This window comes from Pyrus communis, chromosome 1 (genome assembly GCF_963583255.1).
Source record: "Pyrus communis chromosome 1, drPyrComm1.1, whole genome shotgun sequence".
Classification (NCBI taxonomy): domain Eukaryota; kingdom Viridiplantae; phylum Streptophyta; class Magnoliopsida; order Rosales; family Rosaceae; genus Pyrus; species Pyrus communis.
The window spans coordinates 6,735,371-6,757,500 of NC_084803.1; the positions used below are offsets into that span (position 1 = coordinate 6,735,371).

General features: G+C 37.2%; 2 protein-coding genes across 2 annotated transcripts; both read right to left on the reverse strand.

Moving 5' to 3' along the window:
- Nucleotides 1-2,565: 2,565 nt before the first annotated feature.
- LOC137717263 (fasciclin-like arabinogalactan protein 14) lies at nt 2,566-3,594 on the reverse strand. The gene has a single exon (XM_068456573.1). It carries the CDS (start codon nt 3,533-3,535, stop codon nt 2,747-2,749), a length of 789 nt encoding a protein of 262 aa, XP_068312674.1. The 5' UTR covers nt 3,536-3,594; the 3' UTR covers nt 2,566-2,746.
- Nucleotides 3,595-7,699: 4,105 nt separating this feature from the next.
- LOC137732479 (uncharacterized) lies at nt 7,700-9,307 on the reverse strand. The gene is made up of 3 exons (XM_068471830.1): nt 8,817-9,307; nt 8,043-8,136; nt 7,700-7,777 (listed from the first exon to the last, which is right to left on the reverse strand). Exons 1-3 carry the CDS (start codon nt 9,305-9,307, stop codon nt 7,700-7,702), a joined length of 663 nt encoding a protein of 220 aa, XP_068327931.1.
- Between the last annotated feature and the right edge of the window lie 12,823 nt (nt 9,308-22,130).

Consider the following 22,130-nt stretch of genomic DNA (forward strand, 5'->3'; position numbering starts at 1 on the left):
CCTTTAAATTTTGGACGCACAAGTTTCACTTTCAATATATTTATTTTTTCTCTGTTGATCAGTTCTTATTTTTCTTATTTCTCTGTTGATCAGTTCTTATTTATCTTCCTTTCTTTGTTGATCAGTTATTATTTTACTTCCTTCTCCCTTAGTGTAGAAGAAGATTTATTCTCTTTTATAAAAGTGGAGTTGTGATATAGCCAAGGTTCTAAAAGACGCTAGACACTAGTCGGACGGCAAGCTGGGGCCTAGACAGACTAGATGGATTTAAGTAAATTTGTTATATATTTGTATCAATAAGTGCCTATTTTACTTAAAAAACACATAATTGTATTGGGATACATATATTGCATACAATATAACATACACATTGTAAAGTATTATAATATATTGAAAACATAGGGAACAAGCATACAATGAGTGTTCAACATAGTATCCAACAAGTTTATTATATTTTAATTAAAAATAAAATGTAAAATGAAAGTTATTGATTTTCTATCTAAGTGGAAGTTGCGACTTAGGTGGCTTTAGGCGGGCTAGGCGGGCGCTTAAGCAGGTCTAAGCACTATTTCTTAATTTTCAAAACGCCTAGGGACTAATTAGGACGGTGGCCAGCCGCCTAGCTCCTAGGCGGAGCTAGATGGGGATTTTTAGAACAGTGGCTATAGTCGAGAAGAGAGGAATAAAAATAGGATAATTAGCCACTTAGTACTAGGTATAGTAGTATTTCTTTTCATTTGTAAGTGAGAGGTCTTAGGTTCGATTCTCGCCAAAAGCAAATTTGAATTACATTATTACTAGCACATTGTGAGGCTAAGCTCACCACAGTTAGTGTAAATAATATTGTTTGTTAAAAAAAATAATTCAATCAATTAATTGTTAATTGATAGAATATCGAGGAAGGAACAAATGGTAATTTTATTATATAAATCATTTAATTGTTTCTTTTTTTTTTATAAATATTAATTAAATGCATAAAGTAGTTACGGTTAGTTAAATAAACACGTGGCACGATTTTGGAGGGAGGTACCAATTGAGGGTTAGGGGAGGTTTTGAGCAAAAATGCACTCAATTTATGTGCTTCATCCTTCCAAAAAAAGGAGGGAATATGACACATCCCGACTTGGAAAGTCCACTAGAACTCCAAATTGAGTTATGTTGGCCGACACCCAGAAGGTGACGAAACCATAAAATGTGATGATGTGTAAAGTGTGAAAAATTTTAATCTAAAAGTGCCTATATACACAACTACGCGGTGAGCGGGTATGGACCCATTTCACATGTGATACAAAACATAAAACAAGTACAGTGAACAAAGATAATAATTATACCATCAATATATGCCACCAGAATTGGGAGTGCCACATGTCCTCGTTGATACGGAACCATGCTACAAGAACCTGGAGAGGTGTGTCACTTTGGTATCAGAGTCTAACCTTGGCCGTGCTGTGCCGATGAGGACGTCGGGCCCCTAAGGAGGGTGGATTGTAAGATCCCACATCACCCAGGTGAGCGATCCTTATATGTATATTCTCATCCCTACCTAGCACGAGGTATTTTGGGAGCTCACTGGCTTCGGGTTCCATGGGAACTCCGAAGTTAAGCGAGTAGTGTGCGAGAGCACTCCCATGATGGGTGACCCACTGGGAAGTTCTCATGTGAGTTCACAGAAACAAAACCGTGAGGGCGTGGTCGGGGCCCAAAACGGACAATATCGTGCTACGGTGGTGGAGCGGGCCCGGAATGTGGTGGACCTCGGGCCAGGATGTGACAGAATATGTATACTTATCACGTAACTTAATCTACGCAACACCAAGACCTTACTAACATTGATTCTCCCTTCTCCTCCTCCTCATTCTTTATTATTTTCATGCTTTTTTTTTCAATTTAGTTGGTACGAAAAATTTAATTAATATGGAAGAATATAAGTTACACCTAATTAATTAGGACATAAAGAATAAACAATCCTATAACATATTTCATATGAATTAATCATATTAAGAAACAAGAGTGGTTACGTATGGAAACAATCTGAAAAGAGCTGCAAGCAGTGTCTCGTAAATTGTTTGTACCTTTTTGATCGGTGTCTTTGTCCTTGGACTCATCCTCTCGCCCTTGTCTGATGCCTTTAAGAAGCAAAAGCAACGTTTTATTCTTAAGTTGAGGAGAAGAAATTTGAAGAAGAAAAGAGACTTGATAAAGTTGGGTAAGCGGCAAAAGCAAATTCCAAACGGCAGCAACCCTAAGTTCTATACTTGGTTGGGCAACTCTCAGACATATATGGAAATATCCAGGCTTGCTGAGAGAAAGACCGCTCTGACTACGTACAATTGTGACTGTTGCTGTACTTTGCTTCCTCGTATTTGTGCTCTATTCCCTTTATTCATTTCATTAATCCCTGTGGAGCCACTCCCTAATCCCAATCCCCATCCAATTAATTGGACAGAAGCTCGTGTTATTGTGAAGACTCATAGTTTTAGTAGTATGTTTGTTTTTCCTCATTATTTTGTATATTGGTTTTGTGAATACCGAAACCGAGATTCGAAAATATCACATGAAAAGATGTACTTAAAGGGTATCTGATGCATAATATAAAAAAAACAACAGCTTCTTACATGAATATATGTTCCATACATTTGCCACACAAAACCACTATTGCGAACTCTTTAAGATAAATCTTTTCCGATCCTATATTCTCTTTTTTTTTTTTTTTTTTTTTTTCATTTCCTCAATGATTGACGACTACTTAAGCAAACAAAAGGGAAGCCAAGCTCATGATCACCACTCCGGCGCCAATAGCCATCTCACGGCGTGAACCAGTGGTAGAGCTTGATGATCCGGCTGGTGCATCAGCAGATGGTGAGGATGCAGATGAAGCATCACCAGAAACAGGTGGGGATGAAACCTCGGAGGAAGGACTGGGAGCATCAGAGGATGATTTCTTTGATGGAGAAGGAGCTGGTGAGGCAGAGGACTTTGGTGAGCTGGCAGGGCTCGAGGCAGCAGAAATGTCAGGAATTTCAATCACATTTGAGATTTGAAGAACTGAAATGTTGAAGGGCTGAGAGACAACGGATTTCACGAGCTTGGCGTTGAGCTTGCTACCCTTGACAGCTGACCCGAAAGCAAGCCCTCCCTCGTCGATCTTTCCGAGGTTGATGAACCCTTGCTGGTCCTTGGCCTGGCCAGTGGACTGGAGCATTGTGGTTAGGGTTGACACCTTGCTGGAAGTAACTAAATTGGTCAGTTTCTTCTGGTCATAGTAATCCAAAACCACGTGTGCGCTCAGGATCTTCTTGATCACATCTTGGGATTTTCCAGAGATGCTTGAGATGCCTCCATTGTCCACTGCCAACACTGTGATGGTGCTGCGCTTGTTGATCTCGTCTCCGAGCTTGGTCTCCTTGAGATAGTTGGTGAAGCTGCTGAAATCCGACTGCTTCTCGAGAAGCTTGACGATGTCAAAGGCCGAAGCCGAAGAGAAGACAAGGAAGAAGGCAAGGCAGAGGATGACGGAGTCCTTTGTGTTCTCCATCTTTATTGTTTATCTTGCTTTGCCTTATTTCTTGCTTTGGAAGCAATGTTTTATTTTTATTTTCAAGCCCTGGTTTGTGAAGTGGGGATTTGGGAGCTTTATATACAGAGATTCATTGGATAATTAGACGGAAAATTTGGATGGTGGAGCCTAAAGGGTGGGAGTGAATTTCTCTTTGCCATACAAAAAAAAAGCCGAAGTTTTGACTGGTTAATTAGACATATTCAACAAAATATTATCTAAAAATAGAAAAGATAGAAGAAAAGATACCAAACAATCACGTAGAAATCACGCGCATAACATGACATTCGTTTACTCTTAAAATGCATTAATGATAGAAGAAAAATGTATACACGGAGTCACGGGCGAATCACGTGCAGATTGACCTTCGCCTAAGTTAAGAAAGAAGCAATCAACTTTTTATAAGTTACACTTGTATTTGTTTTCAGAAACATTCAGTTGATTTGAAAGGATCGTAAATGTGGCACATGTAGCGTTAACTTAGAATACATTAAAAAATAAACATTATTTAAGAGAGAGTTTTGAGTTGTTGGGGTTTTGAGAGTTGAAGCCTAAATCAAACAGTTGTTTTGTTACAATATAAACAGAAGGGGGTTTTAGAAAAGAAAAAAAACAGAGAGGAGGGTTGGAGAAAGACAGTTAAAACCCCAAAAACTGATCCTCCAAACTTAGTATCTCATAGTTGTCTTCTCCAAATATAATCCCTTTGCATAAAAAAACCCTTCAGAAGGCTCTTTACCTCCATCAAACAGCCTTCACAATTTTCAAATCGAAAACCATGACAACTCACAAAGCCTCCCCCCTGCCCGTCCCCGTCCCCGTCCCCGTCTTTGGTCTACTCCTCGTTTTCATCAGTTCGGCTGTCGCAGACGCCTTGGACGTCCCCGCAGATCTCCAATCCAATATCATTAATCAAATTAATGGACAAGCAGGGACAAAGGCAAATGCACCAAAGAGTGGTGATCCTAGTGCATTAGCCAATTCCTTCAACTCTGCTCCGGCCCCTGGTGGTAAAGACAAGTTGGACAAAATGATTAAGCAATTAAATGGACCAGCGCCAGCAGCAGATGCAGCGAAGAATGGAGATGCTTCAGCAATAACCAACATGTTCAAGTCTGCTCCAGGGCCTGGTGGTGCTGCCGCTGGGGCTGGTGATGCCTTGACGAAAATATTCAAGCGTGGTCCGCCCCCTGAAGCTGCTGGGCATCAGTCAGCACTACCACCTCCTGAGGATTCTACTTCGACTCGGCTGGCTTCGAGCTTCCTATGCATTGGGATGGTAATGGGGTCCCTCTCATTCTTCGTGGCTTTTTAAAGAAAGAAATTAGTATTATAGCATATAGAGAGAAACGGAGAAGAGGGAAGTACGTGGATGATTATCAATCGTTATTCGTTAACGGAAGCAGAAGATCTTACAACGTTGTTGGTCATCTTCATTCCCGAAAACCGAAAGACGGAGACATTGCTGTGCAATGATTTGTAGAAAATTTTATTACTTGCAAAACAATAAGACTTTATTTATCTTTTATTAATTTTGGGTGAAATGATAAAAGGATCTAAAGCTCTTTTCAATAATGCACAATGGAGCATAAAATCACAGAAGATTAGAAATTTGAAATCGAAATATTATGCTGTCAAAGAAGTTCTACTCGATTAAATTCAAGCATTAACAAAAATAATATGTTATCATCAGTAACCTACATTCGCTTGTATGCAACGTCTAATCTTTCGAGCCTTTTCAAAATATATCCAGATCGTTGGCCTCACCAGGTGCAACTATACGATCAAATGTAAAACACCAAATGAACTTGGTTACCCCCCAAAAAGACAGTTACCCCTACTAACAAAAAACTCCTCTGGCATGCCATGTATTACATTGTTCATTTGATCTTCTCAATTATATCGGCAATGACGTCCTCCATGTTCAGCTCCTCCATTTCTGAAAATGGTCGTTCCATGTCCTGCAAAACAAAACCCATAAATGAAAACTTCGGAAAAAGTGATTACTTTTCAATAAGCTGATAACATGTTAAAACTGATCATCTTATCTCTGCACCAAAACAAACCCGTTTAATGAAGGTCACCCTCTCTTCATCAGAATAAGTGATTCAAATTATCATCGAAAAATCTTACAGAATATGATCTTTCCTTTTTGTGAAAAGGTAACCATCCTGTTAAGATTCATCATCAATATGGATTTAAACTAATTCCCTTAGCAATTATCATCAATCATTTTTATCCTCTTTTTTTTTCAAACTGAAACTTACCTTTCTTGAAAAACAGTGAGCTATTTTGCTCTCCGATCAAATGTCTTTCAGAATGGAAAAGACTTATTGACAAAACATTATTGCAATTTAAATCTTGTAAGAGTAGAGTAACGTTGGTGTAAGAATTACCAGAAGACTGATGAAAGTCTCGCCGCCTTCCTCCCGTATCTCAAAGCATCCTTTTCTTGGCTATTCACAATAAAAGAAGGAAATAGTTACTTTCAATATCCGGTAGGAGGACTGCAAGTCTACAAAAAATCAAATATGGATAACTATCTGTTTGGACCCAAAATTAAATCATCAGCTTGTGCAATCAAAGCCGTTGAGTGAGCATAGTTCCCAACTGTCGGATAAAAAAATAAAGATAATTTTGTTATTGTTAAAGGATAATATTATGATTTTTATCATAATAATTATCTTTTAATATGAATTATCTTGGTATATTCTTAAGCAGGATAAATAGCATGTGAATTATATCCCTAAGCAAGCGGAACAGTTCAAATTGAGTTGGGATGTCTGGTGTGTAGATGTGTGGATTGGAGGATTTGGATCCTCACCGGATCCTTGGGGATCCTAAGGATCAAGGAACACGGACTATTGATAAAAAATCGTGCGGTCCCAATTTTTTCCTTTTTTATATTTTTCATGCAAAATGAGATTTCTTTACCTTTAAAAATATAAAAAACATTTCATTGGAATCGCACGATTTTTTATCAACGGTTCATGTGCGTAGATCCCTAGGATCCCAAGGAGGGGATCCGATCCAAATCCTGGGTAGGATATGCTGCAAACTGATAATCAAGAATGGGGATCAGGATGCATGCATTGATGGGTTTAAAGGTGATGGGATAAGAAGCCTAGGTACGCTAGGCCTTGGTCATGATGTGATAATTCCACAAAAGGTGATGAGATAAGAAGCTTAGTTAGGATAGGCTTTTGGTCATGATGGGATAAGCTTGGTAAGCTTTTATTTCGTTTGAAAAGTCAATTATCTGAAAAATAGGCTTTAGCCTATTCAGTTTTTCATTCTACGAGTTTGAGTTTGAGTTGGCTTCTACGAAATTATTAGCCTTGCTAAGAAAAAGTATGGATGCTATAAATACAGTCACAAGCAACGTTTAAGGCCCCCTCAAATCAATACACAAATTGTCATGCACAAAGTTTCTTAATAACTTTTGAGATTTTACCCTCTTTCCCTTTCTTCCGGCCAATACATTTTCAATTTAGATATACAACAATGTGAAGGCAACCGGCAATATCTTCAATTTGGATAAACATCACTGAAGCCGAAGAATCAGTCGACCAAGGAGCATCTTCAGTTTGGAAAAACACTGCTTCGAGACTGACCGGTTATTTATCCAAGTCTCGGTCGACTAAGATTTTCGAGTTCTTGTTGGTAGAGGTCATCTCATCAACCTTCTCGGCTTAGCCGACCGAAGAGCATCTTCAATTTGGATAAACAGCACTGCTTCGAGACTGACTGGTTATTTATCCAAGTCTCAATTAACAAGGATTTTCAAGTCCTTGTTGATAGAGGTCATCTCATCAGCCTTCTTGATGAAGTGAAGTGTTACAAGTTACTAGGTTTGGCATGTTGAACGCCAAGTTGTTTTATGATTGGATATTCACAAGTACACTTTAGAGTTGGGCATTCCGACAACCAAACCACATTTACCATCAAGACATACATTTGTTTCAAGTATATGTGCCCATATTGTCTGGTGTCAATTGGGCGTGCTTATACTCTCATGAATATAATCACTGTGATCGAACCCGGTGCCAACGAATTGTGAATTTCGTAGAACTAGCAGCCTTATCTTCAGGCTCTAGAACCCAAAGGCCGAGACATGTTCCTTCCTCGGCCGCAGTTGCAAGATCAAGAAGTCAACAGTGCGCCCAACGCTATATCAATATATTTTACTACGCGGCCGAACTCGGCCGACGAGTTGGCACGCTCCGCACACAACCGAATGATGTAGTTAGCTTATTAATTACTCGGCTTGTGCGCCACGTTGGCTTGGTAGTTTTTAGGGTCAACACTGTCAAACAATGTTTATCCCCTGATACTTTATGGTTTCGATGATCACTTGTAAACGTACTCATTTCAAATACATAAAACTAATGTTTTGGGTTTTTCTACTAATTCGGCGTTACTATCATATTTCCATCCAAATAAGCTCGAATCCATGGAAAACATTAATATCCTTCAATAAGTATACCTTATCAGGGTTTAGTAGAACTTTGATGCCAGGAACACCTTTCTCCAAACTATCTTTCACCTCATCAGCTCTTGTCTTGAATGACTTGCATTGCCTGCTAGAGAAATGAAACAAATCAGTTAATAAGGATGCTATGATGAAACTGCAGGTACGTAGCAAAAGCCAAACTACCAAACAAAGAAAAAAACACCAATATGGCAGCCTAGTACACAGAGATCTTGGTAATGTTGGGGGAATGGGGAACCCAAGCGTACACAATAAAAACCAAGGACTAACCGCTTAAATGGGCCACTTCATAACCAACAAATAGTTTTCATTTTCCAAATGGGAGCAAAGGTTCCATAAACTTTTATCCAGCAATGAAACTACTCCAACAATATAAAATGGAACGGCTGGATTGTGATACATATACCAAAAGCCTCTCTCAAAACTACAATCACTTATTCCAGAAACTGATGGAATCAAAAGCCTCTCTCAAAAGAATGTACTATAGTTTGATTCAATCACAAAGAATCCACTACACTCCTGCAACACCAGTTCATGCTTTCTAGATACTAAGTTAAACCACTCGCCCCTCGAATAGCTATTATAACAGAAAGTCAAAATGCTCAAAGGCTCAAAGCCAATATCATAATCTGAACTAAATAAATAAATAAAATAAAATAAAATAAACAAGAAGCACAATTATGCGAAACAATATTTTCTTGCATATCCCAAAAATTTCTCGGCAGCCAAACAGGATCAAAGAAAGATAGAGGGATAAAATTGGCTCACCAGTGCTCAATCACAATGGTCCTCTTGTCCCACTCGTTGCCAGTATGCTTCCTAGCTTCTCCATCGTCCTCCAGTTTCTCTTTCCCTTTCGCGTTCTTGTCCTCTAGTTTCTCTTTCCCTTTCTCGTTCTTGTCCTCCAGTTTCTCTTTCCCTTTCTCGTTCTTGTTCTCCGCTTCGGCCTCTACCTCGCTCTCGACGGAGTTCTCCTTCTCTTCCTTCACAGCCTCCCCTTCCGCTTCTTCCGCCGCCGGCTTCACTTTCTTGGCCGGCTCCTTCTTCTTCTGAGCTCCCTTGGCCTTCTTCCTCGCCGGCGCCACTGGCCGGGGCTCAGCCGAGCTCCCACTGGCAGCTGTCTGAGTCAAACTCCGGGTCACTCGCTGAGCGGATCCCCCCCGAGCGGTGTCCCTAGCCACCAGCGCCTCCAACTGGGCGCCGACCCTTGCCACCTGCTCTTTCTCTTGCGCAGTCAGCTTGCGTTTCCTCGGGGCCATTCCAACAAAATCCAGAAACCTTAGCACTCTAACGTAGCTCCGATCGAGAGAGAGAGAGAGGGAGAGAGAGAGAGGGAGAGAGATGAAACGCTGCGTCTTAGCTTCTCGCACGAGCAACGAAACGCGAAAACTGACTGAGTGAATCGCTCTGGCTCAGGCTGGTGCCGTTTTGTACTTCTTGGTTCGGAGATAATATTTCAGTTTCCCGCGCTTTTGCTGATCGTGGATTTTAACAGACGATGGGGAAGTGTTTATGGGGTGATGCATGAGTATGGGCCGTCGATTGAAGAGCGAGTACGGAGTCGCACTGGGTTGTGACTTTGTGATGGGAATTGACAAGGCCTTTCCAGGTCAACCACGTGTACACAATTCCTCGCTCTCCCGGACACTTAAGTCATTTCCAACCAATTCGGCCAAAAGGTTATATGATGGAAAATAATCTGAAATGACACTAAAATTATTTTCAACTGATGGCTAGACCAAATGGTTTGTGGGCTCCATAGGGCCAAAAAATGAGAAAATGGCCAATTGGCTAGCCTAACCTAGCCAACCCAGGGCAGGGCACTTGCTGACATCACTTAGCTGTTATATTTGATTTTTTTTTTAACAAAATTTTAAAAAAAAATTAAAAATTTTTTTTCCTATAACTTCCTAAGCCATTAAACAACATTAAACAATATTAAACAACAATAAATAACATTAAGTAACATTAAACAACATAACATCCGCGAAATGGCACTTGAAATCTGAGACTTAAAATTATTGAGATTCCATCTCGAAAAATTATTGACAATCCATAACGTAAAATTATTGAGGTAATTTAATTTAAGTAACCATAGTAATTCAATTAAAATAATAAATTATGTTTGACCCTATGGCCCTTTGGCCCCTTCGGTTGGAGATGATTTTTTGTCGTAGGGTTATGTTTAGCCTATGGCCCTCTGGTCCCTCGATTGAAGATGGTAAGAAAAATGGTTTGATACTATTCATTAAAATATTAATTTCTTAGAGGGCTATAGGGCCAAAGACTCTCTTTGGCCCTTTTTTGATTGGAGATGGTCAGTGTGACTAGCATACGAGATGGTACACTACTTGTCACTATACAAATCGTGGGATATGTGTGTTAAAAATTTAATAACTTTAAAAATAAAATTTCCCACCACTTACATAAAAGCATGTGGTGTACCACTCGTGTTCCCGTCACAATAAAAAAATTCTCAGTTAAGTAGGGTCACAATACGGACATGCTCGCGGCTCACCAAGAGATTGTTGTTTTTCTTAAAAAAAAATTATAATTAGCAAGAATATACATATTTTGATTTTTTATTTATAAATAATTCATTTTTATTATGTCGTTATTATATTATTGTTGTGTTTGTTTAGTGCTATCTTTTGTGGACAATACATGATAAATATGTTGTCATTATTGAAAATGATATTTTTGTAAACCAAATGACAAAATATGCTTATGTAGCTATTTTCCCTAAAACTTATTGCATTTTGGTTCTTTTTATCCGAGTCGTCGGTATGGCATTTTTTTTTTATAAGGTTTTGAGATTTTTTTGATATTCGTTTGCTTGCAAAGGGTGTAAGTAGGCGAGTATCAAGCATTACAACAGACAGAACGACTACAAACCAAAAAAAAAAAAGTCACCACTATTAGCCTATTAGTCTGTCTTTTCGTGGACTATGGGTGGAGATAATCTAGGGAGGGAGAAAATGTGTGTCGAAGGCAGTCTCTGTTTTTAAGTGCAAAGGCTAATTGAATTATTGGAATTATGACTTCGAATCATAGCTTCGAAAATCAGGTGAAAAATGTACTTAAGGTGTCTGATGCATTCTGAAAAGAATAATGTTAAGGAAATCAACTCATTTGTGTCCTTAATAAGGAATAAACATATTAGTTAATATTTACGTGATAGTTCAATGATCAACAATTACATTATTTTGTTTATAAACTTTATTTTAGAATTTTGATCGTACTAACATTACCGTTTTGAAAAAACAAAAAGATTAAGAAAAAAATGTCATGGTCATTCACGAAAATGGGAAGGAAAAAAATGTTACCTCTATTAGCCTATTAGTCTATCTTATTGTTCGGTCAAAGCGTGTTTTTCTCCTTTGAACAATCGATATTATCTACATTAAGAGAGAAGGTGTGGACTTAGCCTCACAATGGACTAGCAATAATGTGGTTCAAATTCGCCTTTGGAGAGAATCGAACCTATAATCTCTCATTTACAAATTTTCAAGTTCTCTATCGGTCAAAATGTTGTGCGGAAGCGTCAAGTATGAAACTAATAAGCTAATTTGGCAAAATATGACAAGACAAATAATCTAAAATGACACAAGGATTTATACTGGATCGGCGTAAGCCTGCGTCCAATTCAAAAACGGTGAGAAAATTCCACTAATATCAAAATGAAAATTACAAATAGAGTTCAACTTTTAGACCTCAAATTTCACATACACCCAATAACTCTTGCTCATACAAAGAACAAACAGAGAAGATAAAAACTTATACGAATTCACTTCTTGCCCAAAAGCACAAATCGTAGCACCGTTATCTTTAATTAAGTGATTACTAACGAAGAAGGGGAGCAGCAGCTCTTCTTCAAATAGGAGAGCCGAATGCTCTCTCCTCTGCTCTCTGCACCGAGAAAAAAATAGGCTACATTCTCTCTCCTTCTCTCCGTTTCTCTGCTTCCTCAATCAGAAGGTAACCTATTCCCCAAAACAAGGAAGAGGCATATCATGATGTCCCTAGCCTATACCTTTTCCCCAAAACAAGAAAGAGGCATCATCATTTGCTAACAAACATCATCATTGCTGCCTTTTACTATTAGCCACAAAAGCCATGCCAACTATACTAAACTACACCTCTCTCTGACTCTCACTCAGCCTTTCTCGGTCTCCCTCATGTAATTATCTCTTTCTTTCTCACCACAAATTATTGGTAGTTTTTCTTTAATGCACACTTATTTGTACATTCATTGTGAATAAGCCATATCGGCCACATCGTAGTTTCATTGTGGGCCACCTCTAATCATGGTAGGCTACCATATATGGTTAACTAGAAATTAGGGCCAAGGATGGTTAACTAGGTATCAGGGCTTTTGAGAAAGCATGGCAAAAGGAGTTTGAAGGATTACCATCTTAATACAGGCCAATGAGATTTTAAGTTAGAATAATTTTGTTGATATAGATAATATTTTGATTCCTATTGGTTCTTCATTGTGACCTATGTGAGATTTATATGCTTTAGAAATTTCAATTTTTACGTTTTTTTTTTTCTTCATTAGGTCCAGATTTGTATGCTTAATTTGGTGGTTAAGTTGAATTGAGTGGTGAATCTAAATGTCTCATTTTGATTTAATGGCTGTGACTATATGATCATCTGGTGGTGTTGATTAATATTATGATGGACGTACATGTTAAAAAAATTATGAATTTAACATGATTCAGTTACAACGTTTTCTTACGTATATACCGACTTCATATTGTTGAAGCAGCTAAGAATCATTCCATGCACTTTTCTGAGATCGGGCAAATCATGGTGGACACAAAGGCGCTACTTTCAACAATTACTGAGGCTACTATATCCCATACCCATCGCCAAGCAAACAATATCGCACATAGGGCTTGCCCGTTTTGGTCTCTTGGTGAGTCATGCGTGTGATTGGGATGATCACCCTCCAACTTTAATTTTGGATTTAATTATTGATGAGAGTATGGAGCCTGGAATGGCCTTGTAACAAACCAATGTAATGACTCTATCAATGAATATGTAATACTCTGAAAATTTTAAAACATGTGATTATATGGAATTTTTTTTCAAAAAGTGAAATTACTAAAATGTCTCTCGTTGACTAAACGTAATTATACGAGGATGTATTTTAACCTCATATATTTTATCATATTTCTTGGCATCTTTGGATAGAGCTCGATCTCACGAACGCGTAGGCGCAAACTGTTTGTGAAACAAAGTTATAACAAATGAGATATGAACAAGCGAAGTTAGGGGTGAAATGGTCATTTGACCATAATCTAGATTTCTCCACAAAATTGTGAGGTGCCACGTGTGTGGCATTGGCTGGGAGAGAGAGAGAGAGAGCACTGCCCAATCAGAAAACAAGGAAGGAGGGAAAGGAGAGAACAAGGAAATGAGGGAGAGAACCGGGTCCTCCCTTTGACTTGCGTGACCCGACCCGTTGCCTTTCTTCTCTGGTGGTTTTCGTCGGTTTTCTGGCAAACCACATCAATCAAACCTTGGGAAATCACTCCATGGCTTCCCTCTACCTAATCCATCCCAAATTTCATATAAAATTGGCCTTGATTGTGTGAAAACTACACGGGGGTTGCGACGGGTTCAAGGATGGCGATCGGCCAATTTCGAAAGCCTCACCGTCAACCACCACCACAAGTAGACTCTCCTCAACCTCAGGAACAAAGCCCATGCATTGGTTGGGGGCGTTGGAGCTGTTTTGGAGTCGAATCAAGAACACCCAATTTCAAGGGTTTTCGGCGGGTTTGAGTGAAATTGGGGGTTTTCCCGGCCGAATTGGACTTCGGCCCAAGTATAAAAATAGCTCCCCTCATTGAGATCTTCATTTCTGAAAATTTTGAGAAGTTTTTGAAATAGTTGAATTTTCCAACCAGTCGGGGCGGCTGACCGCCAACTGGGGTGGCGTGTGTGGCAGCACGTGGCCAGAATGCCGTCAATGCTATGTTTAAGCTAAATTAGATGCCTTGAAGTCAGTCTTGATATTTGTATGACGTAGGTTAATCATTCGAACTTAAATTCATTACAATACCGTACTTGATCAATTTTTGAATCGATGATCCAACCGTTTGATCATCACCAAACTTTGATACGTTGTAATACGTAATATTTGAGGATCTTAGGAACTTACAGATCGGGAATCCGATGTACGAATCTTCCTGAATTGGAATTGTAAGTTCGTAAAATAAAATGTCGACCGCCACTTGATTTCGTAATTGACCGAGATCCGACCATTTGATCATAATGAAATTTTAGTATGTTGTTCTAGAAGCGTAAGACGAACTACGAATGACTTAATCCCTTTGTTTAGGATATGTAGACTGTCTAATCAGGATGTTAGATGCAGCCATAAACTAAACTAAATGATTTTTTTTTTTGTGTGGTTAGTTAGAATTATAATTAACCATTATTTTTATTGTGGCCTACTTGTGTGTTTGGCTTCCGAATTAGAAATTTTGGGATGTTACAGAATCTACTATCGTTTCTTTGAAAAAAAGGGTTTAGGGTTTTTTTTTGTTTAGATGACGCAATATTGTTCAACTTATTTTCATTGTTATCGTCAATAGTTCAAATCACATAGATTTTTTGTTCTCTCACTTCCACTAAAATTGTCATTTATTATTTACTTTTAAAAACTTCCATTTTTCCAATTTGTAACAGCAAAATGAAAACGCCTACATATGAGGAAAAAAAAAGGGAAGTTTTGAAGCGCCGCTTAATAAAGAAGGAAGTTCTACAGCTAATTAGTATATAAGGACTTAGAAATTTTGGACAATGAGCAATTAATACTGCTCTTAACTTGCAAAATTTATCACCATTCGACATATATTTTGTTCCTTAATTATTGTAAATAAAGTTGTAAATAAATTACCACATATATGTAACTAGTATTGTCTATGGCATATATATATTTAGAACCTTTAACGTATTTTTTACAGTTTGAAAATCTGCACCATTGCGAGGGCAACTTTTGCTAATGAAGGCTATATTTTTCCTAAGCTAATTTACATAATTGTCACATTATCCAAAATCTTCTCATATCAAAGTTTGGGTGAAAAGATTAACAAATTGGGACAAAGCATTATCCATTATCCAATGAAAACGTGTCTCTGTGTTTACGTGTGAGAGAGAATAACTTATCCAATCAGAGAACGTAAGCACTTTTACAACCGTTTGACTGGTTTTGATTGGAAATGAGTGACATGAGGAGGTCCCCCACGTGAGGAGGAGAAAGATCAAAACCGCAAGATGTGAAGGGGTTCGCGTGGACATGGGGACAGTAAGATATCATAAGCCACGTGTCACATGCCACGTGTCATAATGGGATTGTTGATTTACTTTAGCTTTTCATTTGACATCGTGCGTGTGCACGTGCATGCATGGCATTGCCTTTTCATCCAATAAACGAATTTGATGTTTGTGTGGTTTACTGGGAAATACGAAAAGAAAATTATATCCTGTCCAAAGAGCTAGCAGCCTGACCACGCTGCTTTTTTAGAGACTAAAAAACCGTACCAGTAGGAAACAAGATACGACGGAACCAAAAATACAAGGAAACAAGAAATGGAATTTTCCCAGCACCGTGTGCAACAACGAATGACGAGATCAAACTTAAAAAATTATGTAGTCAGATTTTGCCCTCACAATTTCCTTACAAGGAGGTATCTTCAAATGCTGGAGGGAGTTCTCTTAATAACAACAATTAAGTCTTATCTCACTAAGTGAAGAGGGAGCAATAAGTGTAATATTGTAAATAAGTCTACTCAAGATAGTTGAGTTTGTTATGAGACAGTTGTAACAGTTTTGTAATTAGTTAATGATTAGTTAGACAAGATGTAATTAGTTGTTAATAGAAGTGAGTTAGTCACTAGTAATCTTATTCCTTATGAAATGAAACCATAATTTTCCTATTATGGTATCTCTCACCTGTGTATAACAATCTTCGATCGTCTTTCTTCTATTTCCCGCTCATCTTCTTCTTCGAAGCTGCAACCCTAGAAATCTAGCAATGGTGACTTCTGGATCTCCTTCCTCTGAATCTGCCTCTCAAATTCATCCTGCTTCTATGAATTATTGCCTTAATTCCTCAAATCCTTCGACAATTTCTTTGATTACGATCCATAACATTGGATCTATGGTTCCAATCAAGCTCACCACAACGAATTATCTCACCTGGAGTGCTTTGTTCGCTATGATCTTCTGCCGATACAACATCACCAGAATAATTGATGGAACGATGACTGCTTGCCCAAATTTCTTCTTGATTCGTCTGGAAATCGCACCTCTACTCTGAATCCTCATTATGTGACCTAGTTCGAGAATGATCAGAACATTCTGATCTGGATCAATTTTACACTCTCATATTCTCTCATCCCATGCACTGTTGGAGTCAATTCGGCTTGTGAGCTATGGTCAAAATTGGAATCAAGACTTGCGACTGCTTCGTGATCACACATTCATGAGCTTCATTCTCGTCTTCACAGCATCACTAAGGGTGACTCTATGGCTGCAGTCTATCTTCAACAAATTGAAGAAATTGCTAATGCTCTTGCCTGCGTTGGTGATCCAGTTGAGGTAACTGAGTTGATCTTTGTCACTTTACATGATTTTCCCTCTGAGTATGAATCTTTCATTGATGCAATTCAATTTCGGCTCGATTCCACTACCATTGATGAACTTCATGGTTTTTTTCTAAGCAATAAACTTCAGTTGAATTGAATAATCGTAAGAAAACCTCTCCTTCGGCGCCTATTCAAGCCTTTAATTCTTTTGTTGGACTAGGTAATATTGTAAATAATTATATATATATATATATATATATATGTGCGCGCGCACACACACATACATATATACACCAACATGTAATCATATTCCTTATGAAATGAAATCATAATTTTCCTATTAGGGAGTTCTCTTAATCAATAACTTAAAATCTCGGATCTTAATCAACTAAGTCACAAGCGTGGTTAGCTACAAATTGAGGGGAATGGATTAACAAAAAATCACCATCCAAGTGAAATGCTTACGTTACTAATGTGTTAGTAATTATGATATTACGATCATTCGTGGCTAAGTGAACCCTCATGATCCGACTCCAAAAACGAAACCAAGGAACCAAAATCAAATTAAACGTTTCAACCACGTTCATTCAAAAGAAAATAGTGTTATAATCACCAATTTTGTCATCAAATTTATTTATTGTGAGCTCAGATTTAAAAATATAAAATATAAAAAAAGGAAAAAAAAAGTCACATTTTATACATATTTAATTTTGAACTAGTCTAAACCCCATACCTCGATAAAACATTACAACAATAATTTGATGTGAAAGCCAACTAGTTTGGTATTTGACGTGAAAGCTTACTAGTTTGGTTTAGGCCTAGTACAAAGATACACGCATACATAAACATACTTGTCAAGGGCATTTGACAATCTTTCCCTTTAAATCAAAAGATACTACTAATATCATATGAACAATATATTTTTGGTTCCAAGTTTAGACACCCACACTTTGGCATCTGGATACATATAAAACTTTGCACATTTTGCATAACAGCAGAAAGTAATTACAAAGTTAAATATAGAATATAAAGCTATACAAGACATGAGAATATATATATATATATTTGACAAAAAAAAGGATATCAGAATATATATATATATATATATATATATATATATATATATATATTCTGATATCTTTTACCCATTGGTTGACCGAAATGAACTTTACTTTAACTGATCGCAATCCTTGCAACACAAGTTTTCCAGATGTTCGTGTTCCTTTTATTGTTGTTGTTTGTCTTTCCTTTTATTGGACCGCCTTCTTAGTGACGGATGAAGAAGAATAAGGACTCTATAAATTGATTTTTTTATGTTTTGTAAATTTGTTCTCTGAAAATAAAACACCTTATTTTTAACTTCAATAATTTAGTTTTAATTTTTAAATACAAAACAAAACATAGCAGTACAAATAAACATAATTAATTAAAAATAAAAGGCAAATCAAGAAGATGGTTGAACCTTGTAAGTTTGTTAGGTGTGTTTAATTTTAAGTATGTTGAAAAAAAACACTTGTAGTATTTTAGATTCGAATTAACTCAGGCCATAGATTTACTAAATTTTATTCAAATCAGATTCACCAGATTATGTCACATAGACAAGCTTTAATTTTTAGTTTTTTTAAATGTTGAAATCCAACGGTGACTTGGGTGACCCTCACTGGTGCAGTTGGACAGCTGCAATGGCACAATCTAAGGATATTCTTGCAAGGGCAAATGAAAGGGCACAAGTCCTTTTGCCCAATTGCCTTCCATTTTTTTACAACGTTGCACTATCATTATTTTGGACCAAGGAGAGTTCAACCCAATTGTCCTATCAATTGGACTATGGGTGAAAATGCTCTAAGGAGAAAGAAAATGTGTGTGGAGGTCTTTTTGTTTTTTAAGTGCAGATGCTAATTGGATAATTGGAATTATAACAGTCGAATCAAAGCTTGGAAAAATCATGTGAAAAATGTACTTCCTTCGCTATTGCAACTAGGACTCCCGCTCCGTAAACTACACTCGCTGCCCCCCCGGGGTCTCGTCTCAAGGGGTCTGTTGCATTCTGAAAAAACAAAATGGTTAACGATAAAAAAATCATAATTATTCATGAAAAATGGAAGGAAAAAAAAAAACGTCGCCACTGTTGGCCTATTAGTCTTTTTTTTTTTTTTTTTTTGCATGGTCAAAGCCTATTAGACTGCCTAATTTCTCTTCAAGTTCTCTATCGGTCAAAAGCCTCTCTGACCCTAAGCAACGATGTCTTTCTTTCTTACCACAAGTTATGATAAAAAATAAAGAAGAAAAGAATAAATAAAATACAAACTGACTACTCACTTCCTTCCATTTTGTTCTTACAATGAAAATAGGAATTTGTGTATTTAAAAATGTTTATGTTTTTTTTTTTTCTTACAAACAATAATGTGTACATACATCATTGCTTTTCACGACTGCGATGATAAAGCATCATCTGCAAAAGTTTTTTCTTTTCTATTTCTTGTCTTCTACAAAAGTTGTTTACTCTAATCGTCGTGTTGTATAATTAAGGTGAATTGTGATGGAAATTGGTTAAATGTATTTTGACGACGAGGGTATGGATGGGCGGCTCGGGATTATGCATGTATTTTAAAGGGTGGTGGCGGCGTTGGAAACTTTCCATGCGAGTCCAGCTTAATGGCGGAAGCGGCATGTGCATATTTATTGGCTTGTACTGACAAGGTTTTGATGAGATTCAGGAAGAATCAGACTCAAAATGTCTCGCGTGGATATGATTAATGGCAAAAAGTCGTATGCAATATTTTTTGACATTGTTGCAAGGAAAGGAAACTAAATCAACCTAAAATTATTAGCAAGAAAAGGAGCCTAAATGTTTTCTAGGAAAGAGAAAACTAAGACTAGTTGCATTTTTATATTTATTGTACTTATCCTATTAGGCTTAGGAAAACATAAACATTGTCCAAAATATTTTTATTTTTTGTTACTTATTTTTTCATCGAATATGAATACCAAATGACATTTGTGGCTTGTACCATGTCATTAAAACTTCACTACTTAATTCCATCTTTGATTTAATTACTTTAGTTTAGGAAGAAAAAATGCAAAAGAAAACTTAAAACTTAATTATATTGAATGGCAATTCAAAACTATAATTCAAGTCACGAAAGATTGTCAAATCAGGTCCAAATCAAGCTCGATGCACAACTACGCAAATTCCAGTAGCATAGCCTCGTCTTCGAAATTGCACCAAAATCTCATGTGAACTGTAATGTACTCAAAATCAGTTTTAACGTGTTTATTTTGATGTGAGAGAAAATTAAATTTAATTAGCTCATACTTGAAATTAAAACCGAAGGAATTTTTTTAAACAATGTGACATTTCAATTATACTGATATCAGTTAGATCAAAGAGGGGATGTATTTTGTTTAGCTTCAATACTCTTTCGTTATTGCTCAAATTCAATTATCAACTATGCTTTCACAAAAAAGCGAAAAAAGAAACTATGACCTATGCACCCGTCATCATTACTTAATTTGTATCCGAATGAGCACTACACGTTGATTCAAAATAAGACTAAATAATGAATCAAAATTTGGGATTATTTTTCACAGGAACTAGGAAGTGGCTTTTGGGAAAATTATCAAGTAGGTTTTTGAAGGGTACTTTTGGGATTTAAGAAAAATGCTACTATAAATTGGCATGCAATGCCATGCATCAGACATCAGTGAAGAGTTTGAAACCCAAAACTACAGACACAAGTTCTCTCTCTCTCTCTCTCTCTCTCTCTCTCTCTCTCTCTCTCTCTCTCTCTCGCTCCATTTTCATCTACGTACCGGCCGGCTCAAATCAAGGTATCTCTCCTTTAGCAACGGGTTAAGTTATATTCAAAGTCATTGATCTTTTTTCTTGAAACTTTTCCTCCAGTACTAAAGATGTCATTTTTAGGGTTAGGAAAAATTTATGGATTTGTTGCTTTTGTTAATGTTTTGTTTTTCATTTATTTCCTTTTTTTTTATATTTAGTTGTATTGATTTATCTTGTACTTTTGTGCTTTGAATGAACTTGTGAAATATGGAGATGGATCAGCTGCTACTGCCGCCGCGTATTGATCATGAAGTTGCCGACCATATATAAGATGGAAAAGATTGAAAAAAAGCTTGAGTATCTCATGAAGAAGCGTGAAAGGTTAGCTGAGTCACAATGCAACACTCTTTAAATTTAGCGGGCACGGCGTGCGCCATTTTTGTGGCCATCTTGGGGGTTTGTGGTACGTCACGGTAACAAATCGGAAAGGATAAAATGCAGTCTCCTGTACTTAGGCGTTGTCTTTGTAACCTGTGGCATTGCCCTTCCATTTGTGCTCCTACATTTGTCTGCCATTTACTTTAAAAAACACCAAAAGCTTTTTATTGTGAAATTGAAGAGAAACAATTTGAAGAAAAAAAGAGATCTACTACAGTTGGGCAAGAGGCAAGGGAAAATTCCGAACGACGATCCAAAATTTTACCTGATTGGGCAACTCTCAAAAATGGAGATAATCAGGCTTGCTGAGAGAAACACAGCCCGAGCCAGCAGATTTGTGATGTGTTTCCTATTTTACCTCCTCCTAGTTTTTATCGGCTTTATTTTCATGTTCACTGATCCCTGTAAATCCGCACCTCCAAACTCATACATCCCACAAGCATCTGGAATTCCATTCCCACCCCCATTCCCATACAATTAGTTAGACTTGAGTAGTATGTTTGTCCTTCTTGCAGAATATATATAAGTTAGGTGTTTGTATAGGTTATTAGGTTGGGATCCTTTTTCTTATCATGAATGATTATTTATGCAGAGGAATTGAAGTGTAATGTGGATGAAACAAGTTAATTGATTGATGTTCGTGTTCCTTTTATGGTTGCTGTTTTTCTTTTTATCATGGATGATTATATATCCGAGATGTTCGTGTTCCTTTTATTGTTGCTGTTTTTCTTTCACTTGTGTCATGCGTATGTTGGGTCACCTTCACAGTGACGGATGAAGAAGAATAAGGACTCTATAACTCTGTCATTAGTTTTAGATTTTATCTCACTCATTTTCTTTAGCCATCCACCACCCTCGAATTTTCAATTAATGGAGTCCTATTAGTGTTATTATATTATATCAAATTCCAAGAAAATAACCAGACTTTAAACAAAATAAAATAATAATAATTAACCAGACGTTAGCACTCTATTTGGATACGTAATAAAGACTCAGAATTCGCTTTGAAGTCGGAAATCTAGAACGGAAAAGCAATTTTTTCCACCATATGCAGCCAGAGAAGAATTTACATATATACATGATAGGAGGACACAGTTTTGTTTCTAAACCGAACAAAATCGAAATGTTTTCTCCAGTATATGCGGTCGGAAAAGAATTTACAGATATACAGTGGGACACACAATAATGTTATAACTCAAAAGCATTTCATATCAAATTCTTGGTGTAATGTTTTAATTACGAGGTAAGTTGATCTTG

What these genes read in the sequence shown, in the direction of transcription:
- LOC137717263 (XM_068456573.1), bottom strand. Translation starts at nt 3,535, where the DNA reads ATGGAGAACACAAAGGACTCCGTCATCCTCTGCCTTGCCTTCTTCCTT.
- LOC137732479 (XM_068471830.1), bottom strand. Translation starts at nt 9,307, where the DNA reads ATGGCCCCGAGGAAACGCAAGCTGACTGCGCAAGAGAAAGAGCAGGTG. An exon ending in ACCATTGTGATTGAGCACTG is followed by an intron (nt 8,137 to 8,816) that starts GTGAGCCAATTT and finishes TTTCTCTAGCAG; the next exon opens with GCAATGCAAGTCATTCAAGA. An exon ending in TTCTACTAAACCCTGATAAG is followed by an intron (nt 7,778 to 8,042) that starts GTATACTTATTG and finishes TTGTGTGCGGAG; the next exon opens with CGTGCCAACTCGTCGGCCGA.